Source organism: Jaculus jaculus, chromosome 14 (genome assembly GCF_020740685.1).
Source record: "Jaculus jaculus isolate mJacJac1 chromosome 14, mJacJac1.mat.Y.cur, whole genome shotgun sequence".
NCBI classification, from domain to species: domain Eukaryota; kingdom Metazoa; phylum Chordata; class Mammalia; order Rodentia; family Dipodidae; genus Jaculus; species Jaculus jaculus.
In genome coordinates this window covers 51,859,804-51,884,386 of record NC_059115.1, presented here as the reverse complement: position 1 = coordinate 51,884,386, position 24,583 = coordinate 51,859,804, and the positions used below count along the sequence as shown (strand labels likewise).

Here is a 24,583-nt window from a genome sequence, read left to right as displayed (position 1 = left end):
CTCCCAATTGTAACTTGGACCCAACTCGCCAATCAAAAAGATACAAGTTGGGCTAGAGAGATGGCTCAGCAGTTAAAGACACTTTCTTACAAGGCCTGTTGGACAAGATTTAAATCCCCAATTCTCATGAAAAGCCAGATGCTCTAACTGATGCATGCATCTGGAGTTCATTTGCTGTGGCAGGAGAGATCTTGGTACACCCATTACCACTCTTGTTCTATTATTCTCCCCGCTTTTATGTATATATATGTATATATTTTATATATATATATATGGAGAGAGAGAGAGAGAGAGACAGAGAGAGAGAGAGACAGAGGGGAGGAGAGAGACAGGCTACCAGGCTGAATCAGAAAGCTGAATCCATCCATTTGCTATCTTCAAGAAATCCACCTTACCATTAAAGACAACACCTTAGGGTGAAAAATGCAAGCAAGATATTCCAAGCAAATGGAAATACTAAACATGTAGGTGTGGATTTGCTAGTATCCGAAGTGGGGCGGGGGGCAGACTTTAAAGCCAAGTAACAAAAAGAGATAAAGAAAGATATCTCAAGGTAAGGCCTGAACCTCTAGAGTGACTAGGTAGGAAAGCAGGGAGTGCACCTGTGATATGGTGGTAGGGAAAGACTTTCTGCACTAAGGCTTCCGTAGCCTAGGGCATTAGACAAACACTTGACCACTGGCATCTCATGAAATGAAAAAGCTCATGTACAGTTAGGCAAATTGTCAACAGATTCAACAGACACATGTCCATCATATTTAGCAATCAGGGAAATGCAAATCAACTGCTCCCTGACTGAGCAGGAGGTCCACCAAGTGGAAGATAACCCATACCTGGTACTGGGAGCCAAGTCCTGTGCCTTGAAAGGTCACAGACACTAGAGAGAAGCTTCCACTGTTCTTTTGGCTAAAAGGGAAGGCTATGTGCTCATCAACAAATCTTCCAAAATGTCTGTGTTTATCCCCTTTGACCCACGCTGCTCTCACTCTTGGCCTGGTGTCTGCTTTTCAAAGATGGCAGCAAATAGCAAGGGGCATCCAGGCCCACCAGAAGGACAAGAACACAAGGCCAAGCGCCTATCAGGAAATACGTCATCTTTACCCCAACCCCCATGACCCAGGGAACATTGCAGAGGAAGTGGCAGGTCAGATATGAGTGCAGCTCTCACTGTCTGAGAAGCTCCTCCAGGGAGATGGCTGTAGGTACTAAGGAGACACAAAATTCATGAAAGTACAAAATCAGAGGCTGCTGGGAGATGAACACTAAAGCAAATGTATAATATGCCCTTCAAGGCTCAGGAAAGACTGTGAAAGAGGGGGCAAGAGGAATATAAGAGCCATGGGGTGGGAAGGTGTACTGTTCAGCAATGCCCCCCCCCATCAGAGACTGACTAGTGCATTCATGAACCCATGGTAATTACTGATAACCCCACTTAGGAGGACCCTCAGTGGATGGGGACTGGGGAGAGGGGACATACAAGTATGATGTAATGGGAATATGACAGATTTGCAATATGTTCATATATTAAAGTTCTAAACTTTAAAAATAGCTCAAAATTAACAAAAAATGATGGGCAGAAAATTTCTCCTTCCTATATGGCATGATGCTTTGCTTAATATTGTTTTGATTCCTTGAAAGGAATTCCTGGTAGGAATAGAATAAAAATAAACTCCTCTTATGTTTCTAGTCATATTTCCTTGGTTAATGGTCATCAAGCCCTTCAGAGATTCATACAGATAATGTAGACAATAATTATTTTTTAATTTTTTTTGTTTTTTTTTTAAGTTTATTTATTTATTTGAAAGTGAGAGACAGAGAAAGAGGCAGATAGACAGAGAGAGAATGGGCACGCCAGGGCCTCCAGCCACTGCAAATGAACTCCAGACACGTGCGCCCCCTTGTGCATCTGGCTAACATGGGTCCTGGGGAATCAAGCCTCGAACCAGGGTCCTTAGGCTTCACAGGCAAGCGCTTAACTGCCTTAGACGATAATTATTGACATGGCTTTTTTTCAAAGTCCCAAAACAAAAGCTCCCCAAAGAACAGGCACAATGATTCCAGAAATGTCCTCATAGTGCTTCCCTTGCAGATGAATAAGGTCAAATTTGATCAGATCAAGCAAGCTGAAAGGACAATTGCATTCTATATAATAATAACTGGTTCTAATACATTTTTATAGTATTAATCTACTTCTTCAGAGACATTTGGTACCCATCTCTATAAGACTATTCTTTTTCACAACGTACACCAGTCACTTTTTGTAAAGAGCTAAGCAAATGAATTTGTTTATTTTGCATATTAGGTCAACAACTGGTTCTATGGAAGATGTTAAATTCAGATTTTAAATTGTGCATTGCTTTTCTATGAGCAGAGAAAACAAAAACATATGGTCAGAGACATTAATCTCAAATCCTAACTCAATTTCACAAAAGGGGTGTGTTGGTTTGAATCAGATGTCCCCCATAAACTCATGTTTTCTGGATGCTTGGTTCCCAGCTGATGGCAATTTGGGAGGTGGAGCCTAACTGGAAGAAATGCTATTGGAGATGGGCCTTGGGTTGCTATAGCCAAGAGTCCAGTTCACTCTCCTACTTTTGTTTTCACAGGCTGTGGCAGGGGTGAGGTCAAGCCCATGCTCAGGCCATGCTTGGCCCCTGCCATTGTGAAGCTACCCCTTGAGACTATAAGCTAAAGCAAAACTTTCCTCCCATCAGCTGCTTTTGGTCTGGTACTTTGTCCCAGTAAGAACCACAATAGGGGGATACAGTTATTTTTTATGTTCCGATTTAACAGCCTTACTAAGGTGTGACTGGCATGCAAAAAGGTATGCATTTAAGGAGTACCTAGTTGTACATATGTATGAACCCATCACTGCAAACCTAAAAAAGGAACCTTCATCACTACCCACTTTTTTGTTGCTGCTCCCTAATTGCTTAGTCCTGCTCCTCTACATGTCTCTGTCCTTAGGTGATCACTACTCTCCAGTCCTCATAATGCAGCAGGTTAAGTTTCTTAGAACTAATGATGATATGTGGACTCTTTCATGTTCACATTATACTGAGGTAAACTTCAGAACAATGTGGGGCTCATCTCACTGCAGGTATTTATTCTATCAAACACTCGTTAATTTGTGCTGTTGCACAAATATGTCCTGTGTTTAACTGTTTGCTATGGATGGGTGCTTGGAATGTTTATGGTTCTGGTTAACTGCAAACAAAGTGCCCATGAGCCTTTAAGTTTAGCTCATTGTGATGTTAATTTGCATTTTCCTGACAACTTAAGAGCATCATGTGTTTATTTGCCATCCATTTATCTTTGGAAAAATCTTTGTACAAATCTTTGCCTATGTTAAACTAGCTCATTCACTTTGATATTTCTTCACAAGTTTTGGGCACAAGTTATTAATCAGACATATACATAATATCCAGGTATTTACACTCATGGCTTGATCTTTTACTCCTTTAATAATATCTTTCATAAAGTAGAGGTTTCCTTTTTAAAAATATTTTATTTATTTATTTGACAGAGAAAGAGGGAGGGAGAGAGAGAATGGGTGCACCAGGGCCTCCAGCCACTGAAGATGAACTCCCGACACGTGTGCCCCCTTGTGCAGCTGGCTAATGTGGGTCCTGGGGAATTGAACCTGGGTCCTATGGCTCTGCAGGCAAATGCCTTAACTGCTAAGCCATCTTTCTAGCCCAAGAGAGATTTCCCTTTTAAGTAGATTAAATCTAGGTTAGCAACTCTTTTAATGGGCTCATGCCTTATGGGTATTATCATGTGTGCCTATTGCCAAATCATGCAGGCCTGTTTCCTTCTAAAAACATACTATGATTTCCAGGGTTATCAATTAGTTCAATGATCCATTTTAACTTATTTCAGTGTTCTGTGGATGTTATGTGTCAAAGTTAGTTTTTCTGCTTATAAATATCAGTTGGTAAAAAACTCCACTGAATTACCTGATCATGTGGGTTGATGATAATCAGTGGTCCCACATAGCTATGGGGTCAACTTCTGGGCTCTCTGTTTACTTACATACCTTTATGCATAACTTTCTAGATACCCTATCCTGGTAGCAAACCTAAATATCAAGTGGTATAAATCCCTCAATCTTTTTCAAATTTGGATTAGCTACTCTTAGTCTTTTGAATTTTCACACAGCATCAACTTTTGCAAAATTTTGCATTGAACCAAAAGACCCCTTTGGAAATTTTGAACAGAGACTCCACAACATTAATAAATTTTTCCAGCCAGCCAATGCACATGGAACATGTCTCCGTACATTGACTAAGTGTTCATCCATTTTCTTTCGTAATGTTTTACAATTTTTAGTACACAGGCAGGTCTTGCTCATCATTCATCAGGATTCTATCCGAGAATTTCATGTCTGTGATACTGTAAATGGTATTGGTTTTAATTTCAAGTCTCAGTTGACCACTGCTAAATACAGAAATGCAACAGAATTTACACATGGATCTTTTATTCTATGGCACTCTATGTCCTCTTATAATCTCTGGTGGCATTGTTGTTGGGATAAAATTTCCTATATGGTTGATACCGTCATCTGCAATCTTTATTATGTTATTGTCTTGTCTTAATCAGAAACAAAGAGCAACATTCAGTCGAAGTGGTGAGAGCAACCATCTTTGCTTGGTTGCTAGTACTCAGGTGAAAACATCAGCTTTACATTAATTTAAATGTTACTCTCTGGTCTTTTAGAAATATTTTACCACATTGAAGAGCTAAATGCTCTTCCAACCTCTAGTTTGTTGATTGTTTGGAATGGACTTTTTCAAATGTTCTTACTGCATCATCTTAGAAGATTGATTATATTAGATTGATGTGAATTATGTTGATTTTTTAATATTCTACAATAAATCTCACTTATGAGGTACTGTCAAAATAGCATATCATTAATACACTTTGGCAAAAAGAAAATTTAGGAAATGCCAAACTGTGCTTAAATTTTCTTTTTGCAATGACATTTTCTAGTTTTGATATCAGTGTCATTTGTTTATTAAAAAGACATTAAAAATATCAACTGAGGGCTGGAGAGATGGCTTAATGGTTAAGGCACTTGCTTGTAAAGCACCCAGGTTCAATTCCCCAGTATTCATATAAGCCTGATACACAAAGTGGTACATGAGTCTGGCGTTTGTTTGCAGCAGCTGTAGGCCTTGACACACCTGTACTCATCCTTCCTCTCTCCCTCCCTCCCTCTCTCCCTCCCTCCCTTCCTCTCTCTCTCTCTGCCTTTCCCTCTCAAATAAATAAACAACAATAAATATATTTTTAAAAAAATCAACTAAGCTAAATCCCCTAACCAATGACTTAGAAATTTTTCCATGAGTTTCTTAAGTGTCAAGTAAGTTGATTTGTCAACTACATCTTCACTGACTTTCTAGCTATCTGTATTAACTACTAAGCCTGGGATAAGAAGTGTCCATAACTGGGGTCTGTCCATCCCTTCTTGCCAGCTTTCACTTTCTGTTGAAGCTGTGTTAGCAGATGTGTGGACATTTAGAATTGTTATAGATAGCTACTTTTATTAAATCACTTCTTGACAGAAAGAAATTGCCTTCTGTATGCACGAACTAGTCTTTACTCTGAAATCTACTGTAATACTAATCTGGCATCTCCAGCTTTCTTTTAATTAGTATGTTGCAGTCTTCTATCCTCTTAATTTTAATCTGATAGTGTCATTTTCTTAAAACCCATCTCATATAGACAGCATATAATTGCACAACAGTCTGGGCCTTTTAACTAGAGTGCAGGGAACATTGACATTGACCTCATTGTTAATATGGCTCTGCTTAAATCTTTAAATCCACCCATGTCTGTTTTTTTCTAATTGGCAATTTATTATTTATTACCTTTCCCTTCTTTTGTGGATTTCTTTTATTTTTTTATTATTCTTGTTTATCACATTTGGTTGACTTGGCTATACTTCTATATTTTTTAGTGATTGTTTATAACTTAGCATACACACACACACACAGTGAAGCCATAGGAGAATGTCAGGTGATCTCCTTTATTACTTATCCACCTGTTTACTTGAGATGGAGTCTCTCCTTCAACACGGAGTTTCTGTTTCTGATCAGCGAGCCCCAGTGATTCTCTGGTCTCCACTGCCCACAGGATTTGGGTTATAGATCTACATAGTCATACTCAGCTTTATATATGGGTGCTAGGCAATCAAACTTGGGTGGTTTCAGGTCCTCATATCAACCACTGAACCATCTCCCCAGCCCTGGAAGGATCATATTTTATTGCTTACTGTGTTAATTCGTTTTGCATTGCTGTGGCACAATATGTGAGAAAATCAATTTAAATAGACAACTTTTCTTTTGGCTGGAAGTTTACGAGTGGATCCTTGGTCACTTGTCTCTGAGCGTGGTCTTCGGCAGCACCTCAGAGCAAGGAATATGTGTGAAGAGCGGAAGTGCTCCTCAGGGTAGCCAGAAAGCAGGAAGCTAGCTTTTAGAACAAAGACTCTCCTCCAAACCCGACTATAAAGCTCTGTCTGTGGATGGGTTAATACACTAATACGGTTAGACTCCTCCTAGTCCATTTGTCCTCCCACACACAGCCCCGCCTTAGAACATTGCTGGGGCCCAAACCTTCAAACTGTGATTGTTTTTTTCAAGGTAGCATCTCACTTTAGCTCAGGCTGACCTGGAATGTAGTCTCAGGGTGGCTTTGAACTCATGGCAATCCTCCTATCTCTGCCTCCCGAATGCTGGGATTAAAGATGCGTGCCACCATGCCTGGCTTAAAATGTGAATTTTTGAGGGACATTTAAGATCCAAACTATAAAACTTGGTGTCGAAAATTTTGGAATTTGTGGTTTTAAATATCTTACTCTGTTTTTTTTTTTTTTCTATCTTTTAAGACAGGCTGGTTAATTTAGGTTCTGTTAACTTATCTTAGCTGCAAATCAGTCTGATGTTTTAAGATTATGAATTCTGAATAAATATTTTAAACCACATACAAAAGACACTCTGGGTATTTTAATTGATAGGCTTAACCTGAAATTTATATGCCCAAAATATTTACCTATGCGAAAGAACAAAAAGAATTAAAAACTAGCAAGCCATCTATTTCATTGAACTGGCAGCATGTACCTTGTTATCCTAAGTAACAGAGATAATGGATTCCGAAAGAGAAGAAATACACTGTTTTGTAATGCTGTATTACATTTCAAGTTAAGATTTTACTCCCTGAGTTCAAATCCTCCTTTTTGAATTCTTTAATTCAAAGGAGTTGAACAAATTGACTTGTTTCCTTGTACTTCAATTTCTTACTTGAAATACATTTCAAATTGCTACCTTTGGGCTATTACAAGAATTGAACTCTCTAAAGCAATTAGCATTGTAAATGTTCAGTAAGTGTAATTTTTTAGCATTATGTAATCTTCCATTCCATGTCTATATTAATAATTTAATTTATGCACAATTAAGTCATGACATCAGTTGAGTATACACGACAAGCTTCATACACAGATCGCTATGCTATAGCTGACATAAATGAATTCATGTAAGTGGCCAATCAGTCTTTTGTCTTTCCAGCCCCCATTCTATCCAGTTACTCCAGACTGGCCTCTTTAATTTTATTTTAATATTTTATGTATTTGCAAGCAGAGAGTGAGAGAGAGAAAGACAAAAGGAGAGAATGTGTGTGCCAGAGCCTCAAATCACTGCAAACTCCGGATGTATGTGCCACACTGGGCACATGCCTTTATGTGAGTACTAGGAAAGCAAACATGGGTGGTCAGATTTTGCAAGCAAGCGCCTTAACTGCTGAGCCATCCCTGTAAGCCCAGGCTGGCCTTTTCTGAGAACTACTATCAATTGGAGAAGTCATTCAAAGCACACCCCAGCCCTGCAGACTGAAGGCTCTGGGCTCTAGCATTCCAGACTTGATATATGGTGGCCCAAGTTTTGTTTTCTTCCACCCTTAATTACCCTGTTCTCTTCCCTCTCACTGACTGTGTATTGTGGCCATAGTATATGAATAAGCCTCCAAAAATACTCTAGGACATTCACTATTCATGTCTTTGTTCTCGTCTTGCTTCTTTTGCTTAGAGTCCTATGGGCATGCAGGCCATCTGTGTACAGCTCTGTGATGCTGCACTGTGAGGATTGGGAAACACAAAGGCAAAGAGCAATCTCTGCTTGTAAGAGTCTCACAGCAAGTAAAGAAGAAATTCACATAATGACTGACAGCTACAATAAATGGCTCCTTTCCCTTCCACTTCTCATTACCTGCTTTTTCCTCTCTTTCTCCCTTGTCTTCTTAATGGCATTAAAGATAAAGATGGCATGTGAGCTCATGCCAAAACGTTAAGTTTCCACAGATCTTCTGGTATGTCTCTAATGCCCATTTAAGGTTAAGAATAGCTTACAGAACTCATAGTTATAAAATGTCCTTAGCAGACTCAGAAGTACAGAAATTCCTATAGTGTACTTGTAGGCATGGGTAAATTTAATGTTTATAGTTCGTAATAGTTCTCTTCCGTGTAATTTTCATTCTACTAAATCTTCAGTGTAAAGAAGAGAGAAAACTTTTATCTCAGTAAAACAAACACTGGCTTAGTAACTATGGTAAATTTAATCAGTTGTGATCTTTAAGTAATGCTAGCATATTACTGAGTCATAATATAGGTCATAATATCAACAGAGGAATTAGTCCAATATCATTTTCTTACTAGGGTGAGTTTTGTTTTGGTTTTCATTTTGCATTCATTTTTTACTAAAGACTGTTCTAATTCATTCTTTGTCAAGAGTTATTTCTGAGTTCTCTACTTATTCTGAGTCATGGTATTTACTGTATCTTCAAGTTATAAAAGATAACTAGTTCTGGTCTTTAAACAGACAACTTGTTTCTTGCTAGCAAGGACTATATACACAGTTTTATTTTAAGACACACTTTCCAAGTACCTAATAGGTTCTTTTTATTTTATTTTATTTTATTTTTAGAATACATGTTTCACTTTAATTTGCCTTTGTGGTATAGAAGTAGTGTTATTTTGCCCGACAATGTAGACACCTTCTTATAATAATTGATCTACAGACCAAACATTCCATACCAATAAAACACACAGTAATTGTGGAATTTTACCTTATTGCTACAGTTCCTAATAGGTTCTTAATGAGTATCTTGTAAATAAAAATTAGCTACTTAGAAATAAATGTACTTTAGTTGTATTCCTTCTAATTTGTGGTTCCAAAGGTAAAAAGAAATAAAATACCAAAAGCAGTAGAAAACATGATGTTTATAAGTTTTAGGAATGGAAAAAAAATTTTCTAAACACAATATATAAAAAATAAATCACCAGAAGCCATTTTATAAGGAAATAAACAAACATAGAACCATCTTATAGGATTGACATAAAGAATGCAGATTCCTCATTTCCCATAACCATAACGGACAGTGCAAACATCGTAACCTATAACACAGTGAACAATACCAAAGAAGAAAGAAAACATATTGCATATCACAGAAGAGGAGATTTCAAAGAGATGGCAAAGTCCCATTCTTCAAAAACACTGTATTGCCATAGGAAAAAATGACCAAGACTATATTCTCCAAAATGCCAATAATACTCTTGAGTAGCAGATTTATGAATAATTTCAATTTTTTATTCTTGTTTTATTTTCTATATCAATTTAAAACAAACATGTATTCTTATAAATAAAAATATAATTTTTAATAGAAAAAAGGCTTAGGCATTCCTTGGAAGTCTCAAATGTACTATGATTTCTCTAAAATAACAGATTTTTTGCTTCCTCGCCCTTCTCCTTATTCCTGCTCATAACTTGCTGCGTTACTTGAATTTTCTGGGCTATAAAAACCTGCCCACCATACTTCATAATCAAGTGCAAGTCCATGAAATTGACAAAGAGTAACAAATTTATCAAATAGTTGTCAGCAAACTTGAGTTTGACTTACATAATCCCCAGAATTCAGGAAAACTTCAATCTACTCATCTCTGCTTCTGATTCTGAGAATCTGGATATAGGATCTAAGTGAGTATACAGTTACTTTACCTCCTGCCATGAAGCGAGATCAATAAAAATGTAGATAATTCAGGACTTTCTAATGAGACTTCAGAATGTTATCACTAATACCAAAGTGTTAGACTGCTGACTTCTCCAAGAGAAGTGGTTGTTTTCATGCTCAAGCTGAGCTACACAATAAGAAATGTGTGGACACCTTTTAAATGCCTCAAACAGGCAGCAGTGTGTTCAGATCTCTACCAACCAGGACCCTGACGGGGGAAGTGCCACAGTAGGTGAGAGACAGAGACAGAGCCCTGTGGGGTCTTGGCATGTATTGGTCCTCACAGCTGTATGACTTTATAAAAGCTGTCACAATATTTACCAATCCATTATCATTTTACCTAAAGATTTGAAAGTGTACATATTATAAACTTAAAAATGTGCAACTTGATCTCACTGTTATCATTACAAAAGCACATTTCCAAAAGGGCTTTTTTCTTGAAACTGTAGGTACATTAACAAAGTAAACCTGGTCTTCTGTTTTACAAAGCATTTAGGGGAGAGGAGACAGTGCGAGAAAGACGTAAGGTTGTAAGTTTTTTTAAAAAATATTTTTATAATTTATGTAGTGGAGAGAAAGTGGAAGAGAGAGAGAGAGAGAGAGAGAGAGAGAGAGCGAGCGAGCATGGGTATGCCAGGGTTTCTAGCCACTGCAAACAAACTCCAGATACATGCACCATTATGTGCCTCTGGCCTACATCAGTCCCGGACAGTCTAACCTGAGATCTTAGGCTTTGAAGGCAAGCAAGTACCTTAACTGCTAAGCCATCTCTCCAGCCCAAGATGTAAGTTTTAAAGGAAATATCTGTCACTCATTATTAGGGTATTTAAAATTTTACAGAATTCACTTAGTTATCTTAGGAAAACATATTTACATGAAATACTTTTTAGGTAGCAATATGTAACCAGAGTGGTGTAAGATATATTTCTGACAGATGGTGTTCAGAAAGAAAATTCAATTATGAAATAATTGTTCATTTAAGTCGAAGAATTTTTTTTTTTTTTGAGGGACTGTGGGCAGTTCCATTTTATGTTGTCCAGAAATCCTTTAGGTAAACTTACTTTGTTTCTCCCTGACTCCTCAAAATTTCTGTTGAAAAGTAATAAGGTACATTTTAAGTTCCTCAGGTGTACAGTAAGTGATTTTTTTTTTTCAAATGCCATCTGTTTGGAGCAAGAAGCAGGAAGAATTGAATACTTTCACGTCCTCTGGACACAGCCAAGCTGTCTGCCTTTTACAGTCAGCTTGTGGCCATAAGAATTCTTTTTTTATGTTAACTATAAAAGGTCATTGTGTATATGAGCAAGAGTGAGAAGAGAACTCCAGAGTCTCAGCTTACCCAGATCCAAGATTCAAACTAAATACCATAATCATGCCAGTCATTAGTTCCCCTCGGCCTCTGCCTCCAGTCCGGAAATCAGTCTGCCAGGACCCAGATAGCTGGAAACGCTGCCCTGCTTTATCAGACCACCGCTCCCAGAGGCCAACTTAGAGGAAAATTACATATCCTTAACTTCATGAAGCTTTTTTCTTACATAATAAGGAATGTGTATTTTGAAATTCAATGACTTAAAAAAATAAAAATAAAACAACATGAACTTTACAAATAACAGGGAAAATTATCCTGTTTATTAAACTCAATATAAGTGAGTCATTACTCTTTTATTTATGTAGGTACAATAATTCCCTTTTGTACTTTTTAAATATTTTCTATTTTTGACACTTTCATACATATACGTGATATCATTTATTCTTGTTACCTTTAATAACCCTCTCTTGGCCCTTCCCCTCCCACTAACACTCTTCTTCCTCCTCATTAATCCCCACCTTATTTGCAGGCCTTTCTGAGTTACATGAGGGTTGCTTGCATGATCATGGGTGGAAGGTTATTTACCATGGAATGGGCAGCTTATCAGTGGTTGCACCATTGATGAACCTGACTGACTCCCTCTCCCAAGGACCATTAGCTTCCATTAGCTATTCTGGGAGGTGTAAGGTCCATGAACCCTTAGCTCCACTGATGAGAAAATGAAAGTGTCAATCTTGTTCAGGAAACCACAGCTGCGATTTCATGGGTATAACTACCGTGTCATATCCAGAAGACAGCATTTCACAGCCAGACCCTGAGCGTTGTGCTCTTACATTCTTTCTGCCCTCTCGTCTGCAAGGTTCCCTGAGCCTTGGATGGAATGGCTTGGATGTTCTGTTTGAATGTGAGCATGCAGTAGTCTCTTATTCTCAGCAATTTTGCTAGGTATGTAGATAATATGATCCTTAAGAAAAATTATAAACTCTAGAATTTTATCATAATTAGCTATTGTTTGCATCTAAAATGTCAACTGAAAATTATTAACTGCTTCTTTGAAAGTTAGGAAGCTTTAGAAGTTTCATTTGAAGGGCAAGAATTGACAAGACTTCACTAACAAACCCATGTTTTAGACATTATCTTTAAGGTCAACTCATTAACTAGTTAATTAATCATGTCTCCTGAAAACAAACATGCTACTGTACATACAGAATGCATATATCTTTACTGGGTCCCGTAAGTTTAGTATGATCTAACCAACCTGGACAATGAAACACTGCTGTAGATTAATGACGTAATGCCGGGAAGCCTCGGAGTTAAACCTTCCACCCAACTCTTGTACCAATTAGGAGTTGAACCTGAAATGTGCCTTAAGCCAATGAGCTGTATAGTGTGTGAGACACCCAGGAAAATGCACACTCTCTTTATGGATCTTGTTTGAATTTGGGATTTACTACCTTCAGTTCTATGCAGTTTAAAAAAACAATGACATCTAGGAAATCCATGTAAATCCTCTCTGAACAATGTATCTTTTTATGCTAACACTTGACATTATTTTCTTCCCCCAAAAGGAGTATCTGGTAAAGACTTTTAAAACGCTGTGCTTTGTGGAATGTACTTTAGACCCAAGAAATCTCAATTACATGAGGAATAGTATAAATACTTTCATGTGTATATACATAGAGGTACTTGGTAAAAGTCTACATATTTACATCATACTTTTCAAACTTTACAATACAATTAAAAATCCCCCCAAGAAATTCTTAAGATTTAACCTGAATGAAGATAAAAATTTTAGATGCCATGACAAGCCCTGGGAAAATAAAAGCTGAGGAAGTATAGTATCACAAATGATAATGTAATAGTACCTTTAAATTTTGTTGTACTCTGTAAGTCAGTGCTAAGTCACTTGCAGTCTGTGAAGTCGAAGGTCTTTGATGTATCATAGCAAAACTTGCTATTAGGACACAATTATTACATCCATTTGAGCATCAATGCTGGCAAGTTTTCAGGAGCTGACAGTTTAAGAGTTCAATTGCTATTCAAATAATGGTAAGCTAGTTCCATACTGGCTTTACTGACCATTTACATGGATAGGGTAGACAATGTGGGTTGCTTATTTAAGAGCATACATTCCTCCACTTTTTTGTTCTACTTAAATGAAGCTCTTCTGGGTCCAGATACCCAGTCATCTCTTGTAAATGGCTTTGAGGAAGCTTATATCATCCCGTGCTGCAAGAGTCAATGTTGATAAATCTATACCAAATATATTAACACTAACCTTTAACTTGGACAACTTAAAAACCCAAGCTTAAGCCAACCTGTAAGAAACAGTTCTGGAAAACATTTTTGATATGTGTAAGCTTTTTCACTACAAATATGAAAAATGAAGAACATTGCCTCAGGAATTTTGAGAGTTCTCTTAAAACCACAGAAACCTCCATAGCAAGGGAATATGGAGGTGCACAGGAATGAGCCAAAAGGAATGGAGAATGAAACTCTTGACAACTCTTGACAACATGCAGCCTGGAGTCAAGCACCTGCTCAGGTTGTCAGGGAGTCTAATGCATTTCCTTATTACTTAGGGCAGTTTGCGTTCTTGCGGATTGTGCAGCCAAGGTTGCACTGCTACTACACTACTTTGTTGTCCTTTTAACAGAGTGAATATTGCCTTCAGTGACTACAATATGAGGAAAATGCACTATTAGAATTTTCCATCAGTCACTTGGTCAAAACCACCTTGAAGACACTGCCTCAGAGCTGGTCTCTCAGTCTCCATCAGTCAAAGAATTTTCATTGGATAACAAAAGGTTATACATTTTTGTTGTAGTTTTTATATTTATTTATTTAAGAGACAGAATGGGCCCACCACAGCCTCTAGCAACTGCAAATGAATTCCAGATGCATGTGCCATCTTGTACATCTGGCTTTCATGGGTACTGTGGAATAGAATCTGGGTCCTTAGGTTTTGCAGGCAAGTGCCTTAACCGCTAAGCCATCTCTTTGGCCCCTAGCCTTTATGCATTTTTATTTAAAAATAAAAAGCAAATGTGTTCCAATGAGGTTCTCCTTCTCCCACATGTTCTTACCTCTTTCACACTGTGGTCCTGTGAATCCATAAACACAAGCACAGCGGTTGGGTCCGATACAACGTCCTCCATTCTGACATCCGTTTTCACACACAGCTGTACACAAAGACAGCAAGAAAGAGCGCATTAGTGAGCACATCGCCAACATGCTCCTATAGTGCGGTCAGTAATGGATCTTATATCACATTATATCTTAAAATAAAAATTAGAATCCGTACTGTGCACTAAGTAAATGTATCTTAAGGAAAAAGCCTAAATAATTCATGTATATCATACTGTTAAGCAAACTTTGGTGGAGGTTATTTTGCTTATCAGATGCATAAGTATTGGCTGGCTCTAATGATCACTGAGTTAGAATGTCGCTCTTCAGCCCTCTGTTATCTGCTCTGCTAGCCCTGTGAGTTACCTTGTCACATATGTGTATGTGCAAAACAAGCCAGCCTTTAGGAAGCAAAGTGATGGGAAAGGAGAAAACATGATTAAAATAAAGAAGCAGTCAGAAATTGCAACCATCATAACATCAGATGACAGAACATGCTGGTGGGGATGTGGGGAGAAAGGAACCCTCATCGGCTGCTGGTGGAAGTACAAATTTGTACAGCCTCTATGAAAGTCAATACTAAGACTCCTCAAAAGGCTGAAAATAAGGGCTGGAGAGATGGCTTAGCAGTTAAGGTTCTTGCTGGTAAAGTCAAAGGACCCAGGTTTAATTCCCTAGTACCCACATAAAGCACAATGCACAAGGTGGCATATGAGTCTGTAGTTCATTTAAAGTGGCTAGATGCCCTGGCAGACCCATATTCACTCCCTCTCCAACAAATAAATAAAATACTTTTTAAAGGATGAAAGCAGAACTACAGTTAGTTCCAGCTATTCTTCTTTTGGGTATATACTTTATACCACAAAAACATGTGCTCAGACTGTCTTAAAAATATATTTCATTTACATATTTGCGAGAGAAAGAATGAGAATGGTGTGCCAGGGCCTCTAACCATTGCAGACAAACTCCAGATACATGCTCCACCTTGTGCATCTAGCTTGCGTGGGTACTTGGGAATAGAACCTGGATCCTTAGGCTCCACAGGCAAGCACCTTAAATGATAAGCCATTATTTTTTTTTTTAATTGCTGCTTTATTCACAACAGTGGGAACTGAAATCAGCTCAGTTGCCCATCAACAAAAATGATTGATGTGATATATAAACACAATGAAATTCTACTTAATGGTAAGGAAAAATGAAATAATCAAATTTTCAGGAGAAAGGAGGGACTTGGAAAAATTATGCTAAGAGAGGTCATACAGGTTCAGAAAGACAAACACCCACATACTCTCTCATCTGTGGGACCTAACGGGTAAACTGGAGATGAGTGCAAATGGTAGTTGGAACCAGGAAAATGGGCGTAAAACTAGAATTAGACCAGTAAAGAGAAGAAGTAAGGAGAAAGGAGAGTAGGAGTTACCTGATAGATTAGGGGAGGGGCAAAATATCTGGGGCAGAGGGGCCTGGTGGGGTGGGGAGCAGAAAGGATGAGGAGGGACTTACACAGAAGTTAAGAGAACATGAATCAGTTCCATAGCAAACCTCACTCTGGCTAGCATTCTATAATATATATCCATCCATAACGGGGGAGGGAGGATAGCCCAGAAAGAAGGTACAAAAAAAACTAAACTTTAAAACTATGGACTCTGGCCCATAAATGCCAAGCCCAGAACTGGGTCACCCTCCTCCCACCCCCACCAAGAGACACACACACACACACACACACACACAGTGAGCTGTTCGCCAGTGAGACCCATGGAGTCCCCAAAACAATGTAGGCCATTGCCAAAACAATTGATTTCCTGTCAAAGCTAAAAGGTACTGCTCTATTGCTGAAAACACCATAGGCTGCGGTCACAGGACATGGGAATACCAAGCTCTAACTGAAAGGGAAACAAGCTCCCACCTGGCTAGCCTCTGTAGTGTTGGAAAGTCCAATGGGAACCACTGAAGGCCAATCGTCACCAATAGCACAAATAAGCAGGGGATCCCACAGACTATGAAATCAACCAGCCAAACAACAAGGACACATTTGTGCACTCATGGCACATAGCCTTTGCTTGTAATCAGCTGTTCTCTGATTGGACATGAGGCCTGCTCAGTGGAAGATAATTCATATTCGGTACTGGAAACCAAGTCAGAACCCCATAATCAGGAAACTCAGACATCAGAGAGAAGCCCCCCCACTGATCACTGGAGAAGAACAGAGGGCTTGCACACCAAAAAAAATAAGTAAATAAACCTCTCAAAAAACTTTGCATACCCCCTTTAATCCAAGCTCTGTTATTCTTTGTTGGAGAATCTGTTTTATCTTATAGATGGCAAAGAAAATGAAGGAGAACCAATACATAGCATTAAGATGAAAGGCAAATGCCCACTGTGAGATTGCCACATTTATCACGCTTTCAGGGCTCAGGACAAGTCGCCAAGGAAGCAGAGACATGAATACTGTTCTTAGTATTAGTCTGACAACCAGCTCCAGGGATACGGTGACAGACACAGTGATCAATCAAAGCAGAAATCCAGAGGCTACAGAGATTTCAACACTAAATCAGACTGCCAACAGACCTGCCATGGTTCAGGGAACACTGCTTAAGAGGGGGAGAGGATTGTAATAGCCCAAGAGTGGGTATGAATACCCTGAGACACAGTCCATTCAGTACCCCACAGGGACTGACTGAGGCCTTCATAGCCCACAAAGAATACCATTACACACCAAGGGTCCTCAGGGTAAAAGGAGCCAGGGCAAGGGGATGATAATATAGCCTGTTATATGTAAAATAAAATTTAAGAAGAGGTTATAGCAACAGAAAGAAAAGCAAATCATTGCCGGGCGTGGTGGCGCACGCCTTTAATCCCAGCACTCGGGAGGCAGAGGTAGGAGGATTGCCAGGAGTTCAAGGCCACCCTGGGACTCCATAGTGAATTCCAGTCAGCCTGAGACCCTACCTCGAAAAATCAAAAAAAAAAAAAAAAAAAAAAAAAGTAAGTCACAGAGGGAGCCACGGAAATAAAAGCATAAAACATGAAAAGCAAAATGTGTACAATTGATAAAATGCCATTAGCTTTGGATGCAGAATATCAGGACTGAATATGCATGAAGACCACATGCAAGTCATAGAGGAAAAGAAAAAAATATCAACACTGTATTTTTTTATTCATATAAAATGAATCAAAATTTTCAGTGCCAGGGAGGGGATACCTTGCAGTGAGTTGTTGGCCAGGGAGGTCCCTGATGCTCCCAAAACATAAGAGGCCATTGCTGAGGCCCTTGGATTCCCACCAGGAATAGAGGGTTAGACCCTATTGCTGAAGACTCCACATACTTGGGCTGCAAGGCCACTGAGAAATCCTGCTGGAGCTGAGCTGATAACCTCCTCCATGTATACCAGCTGAAAGAAGCCACACTGCATGCAGTTCAATGGAAGAGAGAGAGATCACCAGTGAAGATACCCAACAGTGGACACTGTAAGCCTTAAATTTTGCCAGCCAGGCCAAATGAGCCAACGGGTGCAATAGTGGTGGAACCAACCACCCTCTAATTGGACTGAAGGCCCACTCTATGGGAGGGAATATATCCATGATACTGAAAACTTAAAACAGGGGTACTGATGAGCCCTAGGGGTATAAGGTATGCTGCTGTCTGGCTAAATGTACATACTATGCTCATCAAGCTGCCCAGTAAGCACTTCTCTTAATGTTCATACCCTTATATTAATGCTACTGTCACTTTTGGTAGAGAATCTTCTGTTTTCATATGGCAGTGACCCTGGGATGACTTAGAAGGCACCATGGAAGTGACAGGAGTGCTCAGCCCTGCAATAACTCTATCACCCTTCCAAGGCTCAGGGTCTATTGCAGAAGGGGTGGCAGAAAGAATGTTAAAGCCAAAGGAAGGGTAGGACTCCTTACAATATGCTCCCCCCAGACACAAAATATCCTGGATATCCATGACCTCACAGTGCCCGACATTACCTACACAAGACCATCACAGTAGGAGGAAAAGATCATGATATCAAAATAAAAGAGAGACTGAGAGGGGGAGGGGATACGATGGTGAATGGAATTTCAAAGGGGAAATTGGGGGGGAGGGAGGATATTACAGTGGGATATTTTTATAATCATGGAAGTTGTTAATAAAGATTTTGAAAAGAAAAATAAATTAATCAATCATCCTAATCATTTCAAGTATAATCCTACCTTGATTTCTGGAGTAAAACTGTTCTAGAATGCCAACTATGAAAGCTCATCGTGGTTGTTTGAATAGAATAGATGGCTCCCAATATATTCAGTTGTTTATTTCTTTGTAGTTGCATCTGCAGCCACCTGGCTGCAGGCAGTGTCACTGGGTGGATCTTAAGGTGTGGTGGTGGGTTTCAGATTTCAATCTAAAGATATGCAAAGTGTGCCTAGCTGGAGTTCCTGAAGTGTGCTGTGGATTTTGGCTTTTGACTTGTGCTTCTTTCTCTCTGCTTGGTCCTGTGAAAGCAGGCCAGCTCTTCTGCCATTTATGGAACTTCCCCTGGATCTGTAAGCTTCAATAAATATCCCTTCCTCCATAACTGTGCCTGGTCTGGAAGTTCATCTCAACGAACCAGAAGCTGTCTGCTACAGAACTTGGTAGCAAGGAGTGGACTGAGATGAACCTGACCATGTGGATGTTGATCTTTTGGAACCTTTGTTTTGCAGGAATAAGCATGGATTTGGTGCTTGCAACTGAAGATGACTTCTGGGGTGGTAAGCCAAGTTTTATGGACTATTCTGATGAGAGTTTGAGAATGCTAAGTACAGACAGTATTTAACTTTGAGGCTTACCTTATGAGCATTCTAAGGGGAAGGAAAGACTACAGAGGACTTTCTTGGAACTGGGCTACTGGCATAAGGACTGGCTACATTCTGTTGCTGAGGCCTAGAAAGTTTGATCAAGGTTACATTTGTAATGGACTGATGTGCTTGGCTAGAGATTGGACTGAGAGATTTAAAATTTTAAGCTGGAAAACCTCAAGCAAGTTAAAATTACAGGCACTGAGATTGGTTTTAGGTTACTGAATCTGCTATTGTCAAACACAATTGCAATCTTAAAGGAAGATGGTCCAATTGCTTTACCATGGAAAGGATGCCTGAGGAAAGACTATCATAGAAATGCAAACACTTTTGGAAAGAGTTGACTGGAGAAGGAACCTGCTTTTCAAGGTTATGATTTATTTTGTCTGTGAATTAAGAATATGGCTATGTCCTGCACACCTGGCATTGGTTTCAGAAGCATGAAAACTGCAAGCAGTGATCATGAATTGCACACGGTTCCAGGAGCTGCTGCTGAGATGCGGCATGACATAGGGCCTGATGTCCTGATAGGATGAAAAGAGCCTTTGGAAGATGGACCATGTTTTGCATGAAGACCTGAAGATGTTTTGTATATACTAGGATAATGCAAAAGCTACCATAGAGTGCACTGTTGGCCTAAGATGGAAGTGTTCCCTGGCTACTCTGCCCAGCTGGAGGGGCAGAATTAGAAAATCTGGAGACTGTCAGTCCCTGGTTGTATTGAACTTGAACTGCAGAAGTTTGATGTTTGTTTGATAGTGGTTGAGTTTGCATTGTTTTAGACTCTCCTTGCTATGCCTTATACCAGTTGAAAATGTTCACTCTGTGCCTTTATATGTTAGAATTGTTTAATTTGTTTGATTTTACAAGTCTTAATATCTTAAATTCGTCAAGACTGCGGGGACCTTTGAAATTGAACTGAGTACAATTTACAATGTGTAATGGTTATAAATCTATTGAGGGCCAGGGGAAGAATGTGGTCATTTGAATAGAATAGATGGCCCCCAATATATTCAGTTGTTTATTTCTTTGTAGTTTGCATCTGCAGCCATCTGGCTGGAGGCAGTGCCACTGGGTGGATCTTAAGGTGTGGCTGGGTTTCAGATTTCAATCTAAAGATATGCAAAGTGTGCCTAGCTGGAGTTTCTGAAGTGTGCGGTGGCTTTTGGCTTTTGGCTTTTGGCTTGTGCTTCTTTCTCTGTCTACTTGGCCCTGTGAAAGCAGGCCAGCTTCTTCTGCCATTATGGAACTTCCCCTGGATCTGTAAGCTTCAATAAATATCCCTTCCTCCATAACTGTGCCTGGTCTGGAAGTTCATCTCAGCAAACCTAAAGCTGCCTGCTACACTCATGGATGTTCAATCCCTTACATAAAATGATAAAATATCTCCATATGACCTATGTATATATTCCTGTGCACTTTAAGTCATCTCTAGATTATTTATAATACCTTATATACAGTAAAGACAATGCAGATAATTTTACACTGTGCTATTTAGAGAATGATGACAAAAACTATCTGTACATGCCCAATCTGGGCATATTTTTAATGGGTGGTTTGTTGAGTTCACAGACCTATAACTCTGAGATACAGAGTGCCAACCTTTAATCAACAAATTCATAGAACACACTTCTTCCCGCTGCTTCACAGTTGTGACTTGAGGAAGTCAAAGAGCTAAAACTGAACCTAAGCTGCTCCCTCCCTAACTATTGCAGGGCAACCCAACTCAGCCACCAGCAACTGGAATAAAGCCTCCTCAAGATCGTAGTTTAGTACCCTTGAAACTAGGTATCCCAGCATCCACTCTCGGGGCAGCAGAATACGTGAATCATGTCCTCTACCTAAGAATATAAAATCTTTGCTAGAAAGTAGAACACAGTGGGTAAAATGAGTCTTAAAGTGCTTAATCAAGTCATAAGTTCTTCAAAGTACAAAAGACAACCACTAGGCTTTGCCTAAGGCTTATGCCAGACTAGAATAGGTAACCCTAATGTTACAGGATGTTATTCCACTCAGGTTAGATATTTATGTCACCATGTTTCATGATGTCAAGGTTAAAACTTTAGTTCCCTATATTAGTTTGCTAATTACAACAGTTATAAAAACTACTGAACAATTATACAAACCAGGTTAACTAAGTTAGTCTATCTGTCCAGTTTTTAACTATTGGAGAAAATAATTTATAAGACTGGGGTTTATGCATTAATGCTGACTTTTCTATTACATTTAAGTATCATCTGAAAACACTGCAACATTAGACCATGATGCAATTTCTGTCAAATGGTCATCAGAGGGTTTTATTTAAGTCTTAAAAAATAAATAATTTAGTTTCAGTCACTGTGATTTTTGCTCTTAAAAAAAAAAAAAAAAACTAAAGGGCTATATATACAGTGGAACATGCATCATGAGTTTGCAGTGGCTAGAGAACCTGGAGTGCTCATTCCCTCTTTCCCTCTCTCTCTCTCTACCTCTATCTTTCTCTGTCTCTATGTCTCTCTCTGCTTGCAAAAAAATAAATATTAAAAATTTCAAAAAGTAAAAAGAACTCCCCATGTTCTTTATAACCTCTATATTTAAAATCACATTACATGGCTCCTGAACCTAAATGAATTGGCCCCAAGTGTAATACTAGAACATGGTATTTATAAAGAAAGTTGGCATACCTTACATAAGCTTCTTCTATTCTAAAAGTCGTGCATAAAATATAAAACTGCTTTATATGAATCAAAGTGTCTCTAATGCACATCAAATAAATTTCTATTTCTCTTTCAAGGTTAAGCAATGAACATTGGTTTGCCAGCTGCATTTTCCCCTTCAAAGCAAATATGTCAAGAGTTATATTAAAATTAGACTGTCTTAGTTCAGCAATTACCAGGTTCTACTCATTTTTTTTTTGTTTTGTTTTGTTTTTGTTTTCTGAGGTAGGGTCTTGCCCTAGCTCAGGCTGACCTGGAATTTACTATGTAGTCTCAGGCTGGTCTCAAACTCACAGCGATCCTCTGACCTTGGCCTCCTGAGTGTCACAGTGCCCAGTCCACTCTATTCTTAAGCTATGTGTAATCAGAAAATCTTAGTCAAGATTTTACTGAAGTAATTGTCTCGGTTCTGATCCCTCAAGTTCATTGTTTGTAAGTAAATTAACTCTCCAAGATACAGTCTTATGCTCAAACAATGATTCTCATTTGAGAAAAATGGTCTCCCATTCTACGGCTCTACTTCTAATCTTCCCTAAGTAATTAGTTCCCTCGGAGGTATACAGACTAATCAAAGAGGTTTTCAAACACAGATGTCAAGACTTTAGCTGTCTTAATTGCCTTTGCCTGACAATTTCTAGAACAAATCAATTTATTTAGATTTTTAGTTTATTTTTTTAATAAGAAAATTATCCACTGGCCTGTTAACATGTTCTACATATACTTACAGTTAATATATATCTAAAGATACGACATACGTTCATTCCATGTTCTAAATCTGGCTTACAATGTCATGGGGCAAGTAAATGTTAGAAGGAACGACTTGGAGCTTTTATGCCATTCGTTAACTAGATCTGCTTTGTTAAACAGATGTGCTCTGTATCCACACTTGTCTTCAAGACTGGTGTAACTGTAATTCTGAGTGCTAATAACCATATGCAGAAGTCAATGCAATTGGAGACACCAAAGCTGAAAGACCAACCAGTATTTTGGTTCCTACTCCCACGTCAAAAAGGATACAGGTGCCTCTCCACCTTGGGCCACTAGATAAACTGCTTCCTGTGGAACTCTAACTTCCATGTTCTACTACCCTATTACAGCCTGAAGAAGTTAGAGCAGATATTGCTTTGTTCCCTAACAGCAGGTAAGAGTTTCTTCTCAGTAGGGTGAGATTAAGGAGAATAGCAGCAAAATAGTTTAATTTTTTATAGGTCTTTGGCAAGTGACAGAGGCCCAAAGAGATGCCACCTTACCTGCCCTGGAAAAACTATACCCATGTCTGATCCAGTGTTGTTCAAAGTGGTTGCAATCAACAATTCAACATCACTTCCTGATTCTTCATGCTTCCCATATTTAGTACATCTGTGGGCTGACCCTTCTTCAGCTTCTTGAATACAACAATCAATCAGGTCTTGTGGCTTGGGCTCTCCTGCTTTTCTTTCTCATTCTCTCTCTCTCTCTCTCTCTCTCTCTCTCTCTCTGTGTGTGTGTGTGTGTGTGTGTGTGTACGTGTGCGCACACATACAGAGACTTTTCCCTATTTGAGGGAGTTTTTAAAGCTTACTCTTCTCTGTATCTGTATTTTCAGTTGTTTGCTAACTTGGATAAAGGACCCAAAAGTTGATGCCCATGGGCCTGGGATCTCCTGTGTCTTTATGGAATTTAACCCTTCCCTGAACCAAAAATCCTGCATCAGTATCTCTATATTAAAACATGTCTGTGTCAATGACCTTGTTATATCTTGTTGCAATCACACTTTGATCAAAGCCATGATGCAGTGTGTCTCTGAGCAAGAGCAGCACCCTAGGAACTGCAGTTTCAGCTTCTTCCCCTATCACAAGCTGAAATTTGTGTAGCACTTCTGACATTTCATTGCCTTTAAATATGGGGCAGGTAGAAAATTAGATAAGTATGTGTAAAGGACAGAGAAAAGTGAATGAAGGCAATGAGGAGTGTGAGAAAGACAGAAGTGAACAGAAAAGTCAAAGAGAACAAACCCCTACCACAGAATGCTAGAGTATTTAGTTTTTGAATCAACTGCCAGTATTTGAAGGAACTATTGGAAACAGTTGCTGGAATGTGAAGGTCCCAACTGTTCATCCACACAGTGCACAAGGGTAGCTAATAGCTAACTGAGTATAAGTAATGAAAATGTAACTAACAAATGGGACTCACTTGCATATATGAAGAAAGTAGTATTGGCTTCACTGAGGGTTTTCCAAAACTACTTCCAAACCCCAAGAAGGAGAGCAGGGCTGGTGTCCCTTTGCATCCTCCCAGAGATCTGGACCATTACAGGTTAAACCTGACCTGGCCTGTTAAGACTTAAAATTCTTCCCTTCTCAGTAAACTTGTTTTGCAGTTTAGAAAGTAGTTATTACACATAAAAATGTATAACTTTAAATCATTTTTATATTTCTCATTTTAAATGTCTATCACTATAAATGTTGATAAGATTCCTGGGAACAGAAAGGTAGAGACCCAGTGACGTAGACCTTTGCTGAAATTGCTATCATTCATGTGAGAGGAACAGTTACTTGGCCTTCAAATCACCTCACACTGCATTCAG

General features: G+C 39.0%; 1 protein-coding gene across 1 annotated transcript in view; it reads right to left on the bottom strand.

The window, feature by feature from the left end:
- Positions 1-24,583, bottom strand: part of Fbn2 (fibrillin 2) — a 267,870-nt gene that overhangs the window by 224,004 nt on the left and 19,283 nt on the right. Inside the window, exon 5 of the mRNA XM_004651524.2 lies at positions 14,458-14,553. Within this exon, the coding sequence (XP_004651581.2) occupies positions 14,458-14,553 (96 nt within the window). The remainder of the gene's footprint in view (positions 1-14,457; positions 14,554-24,583) is intronic.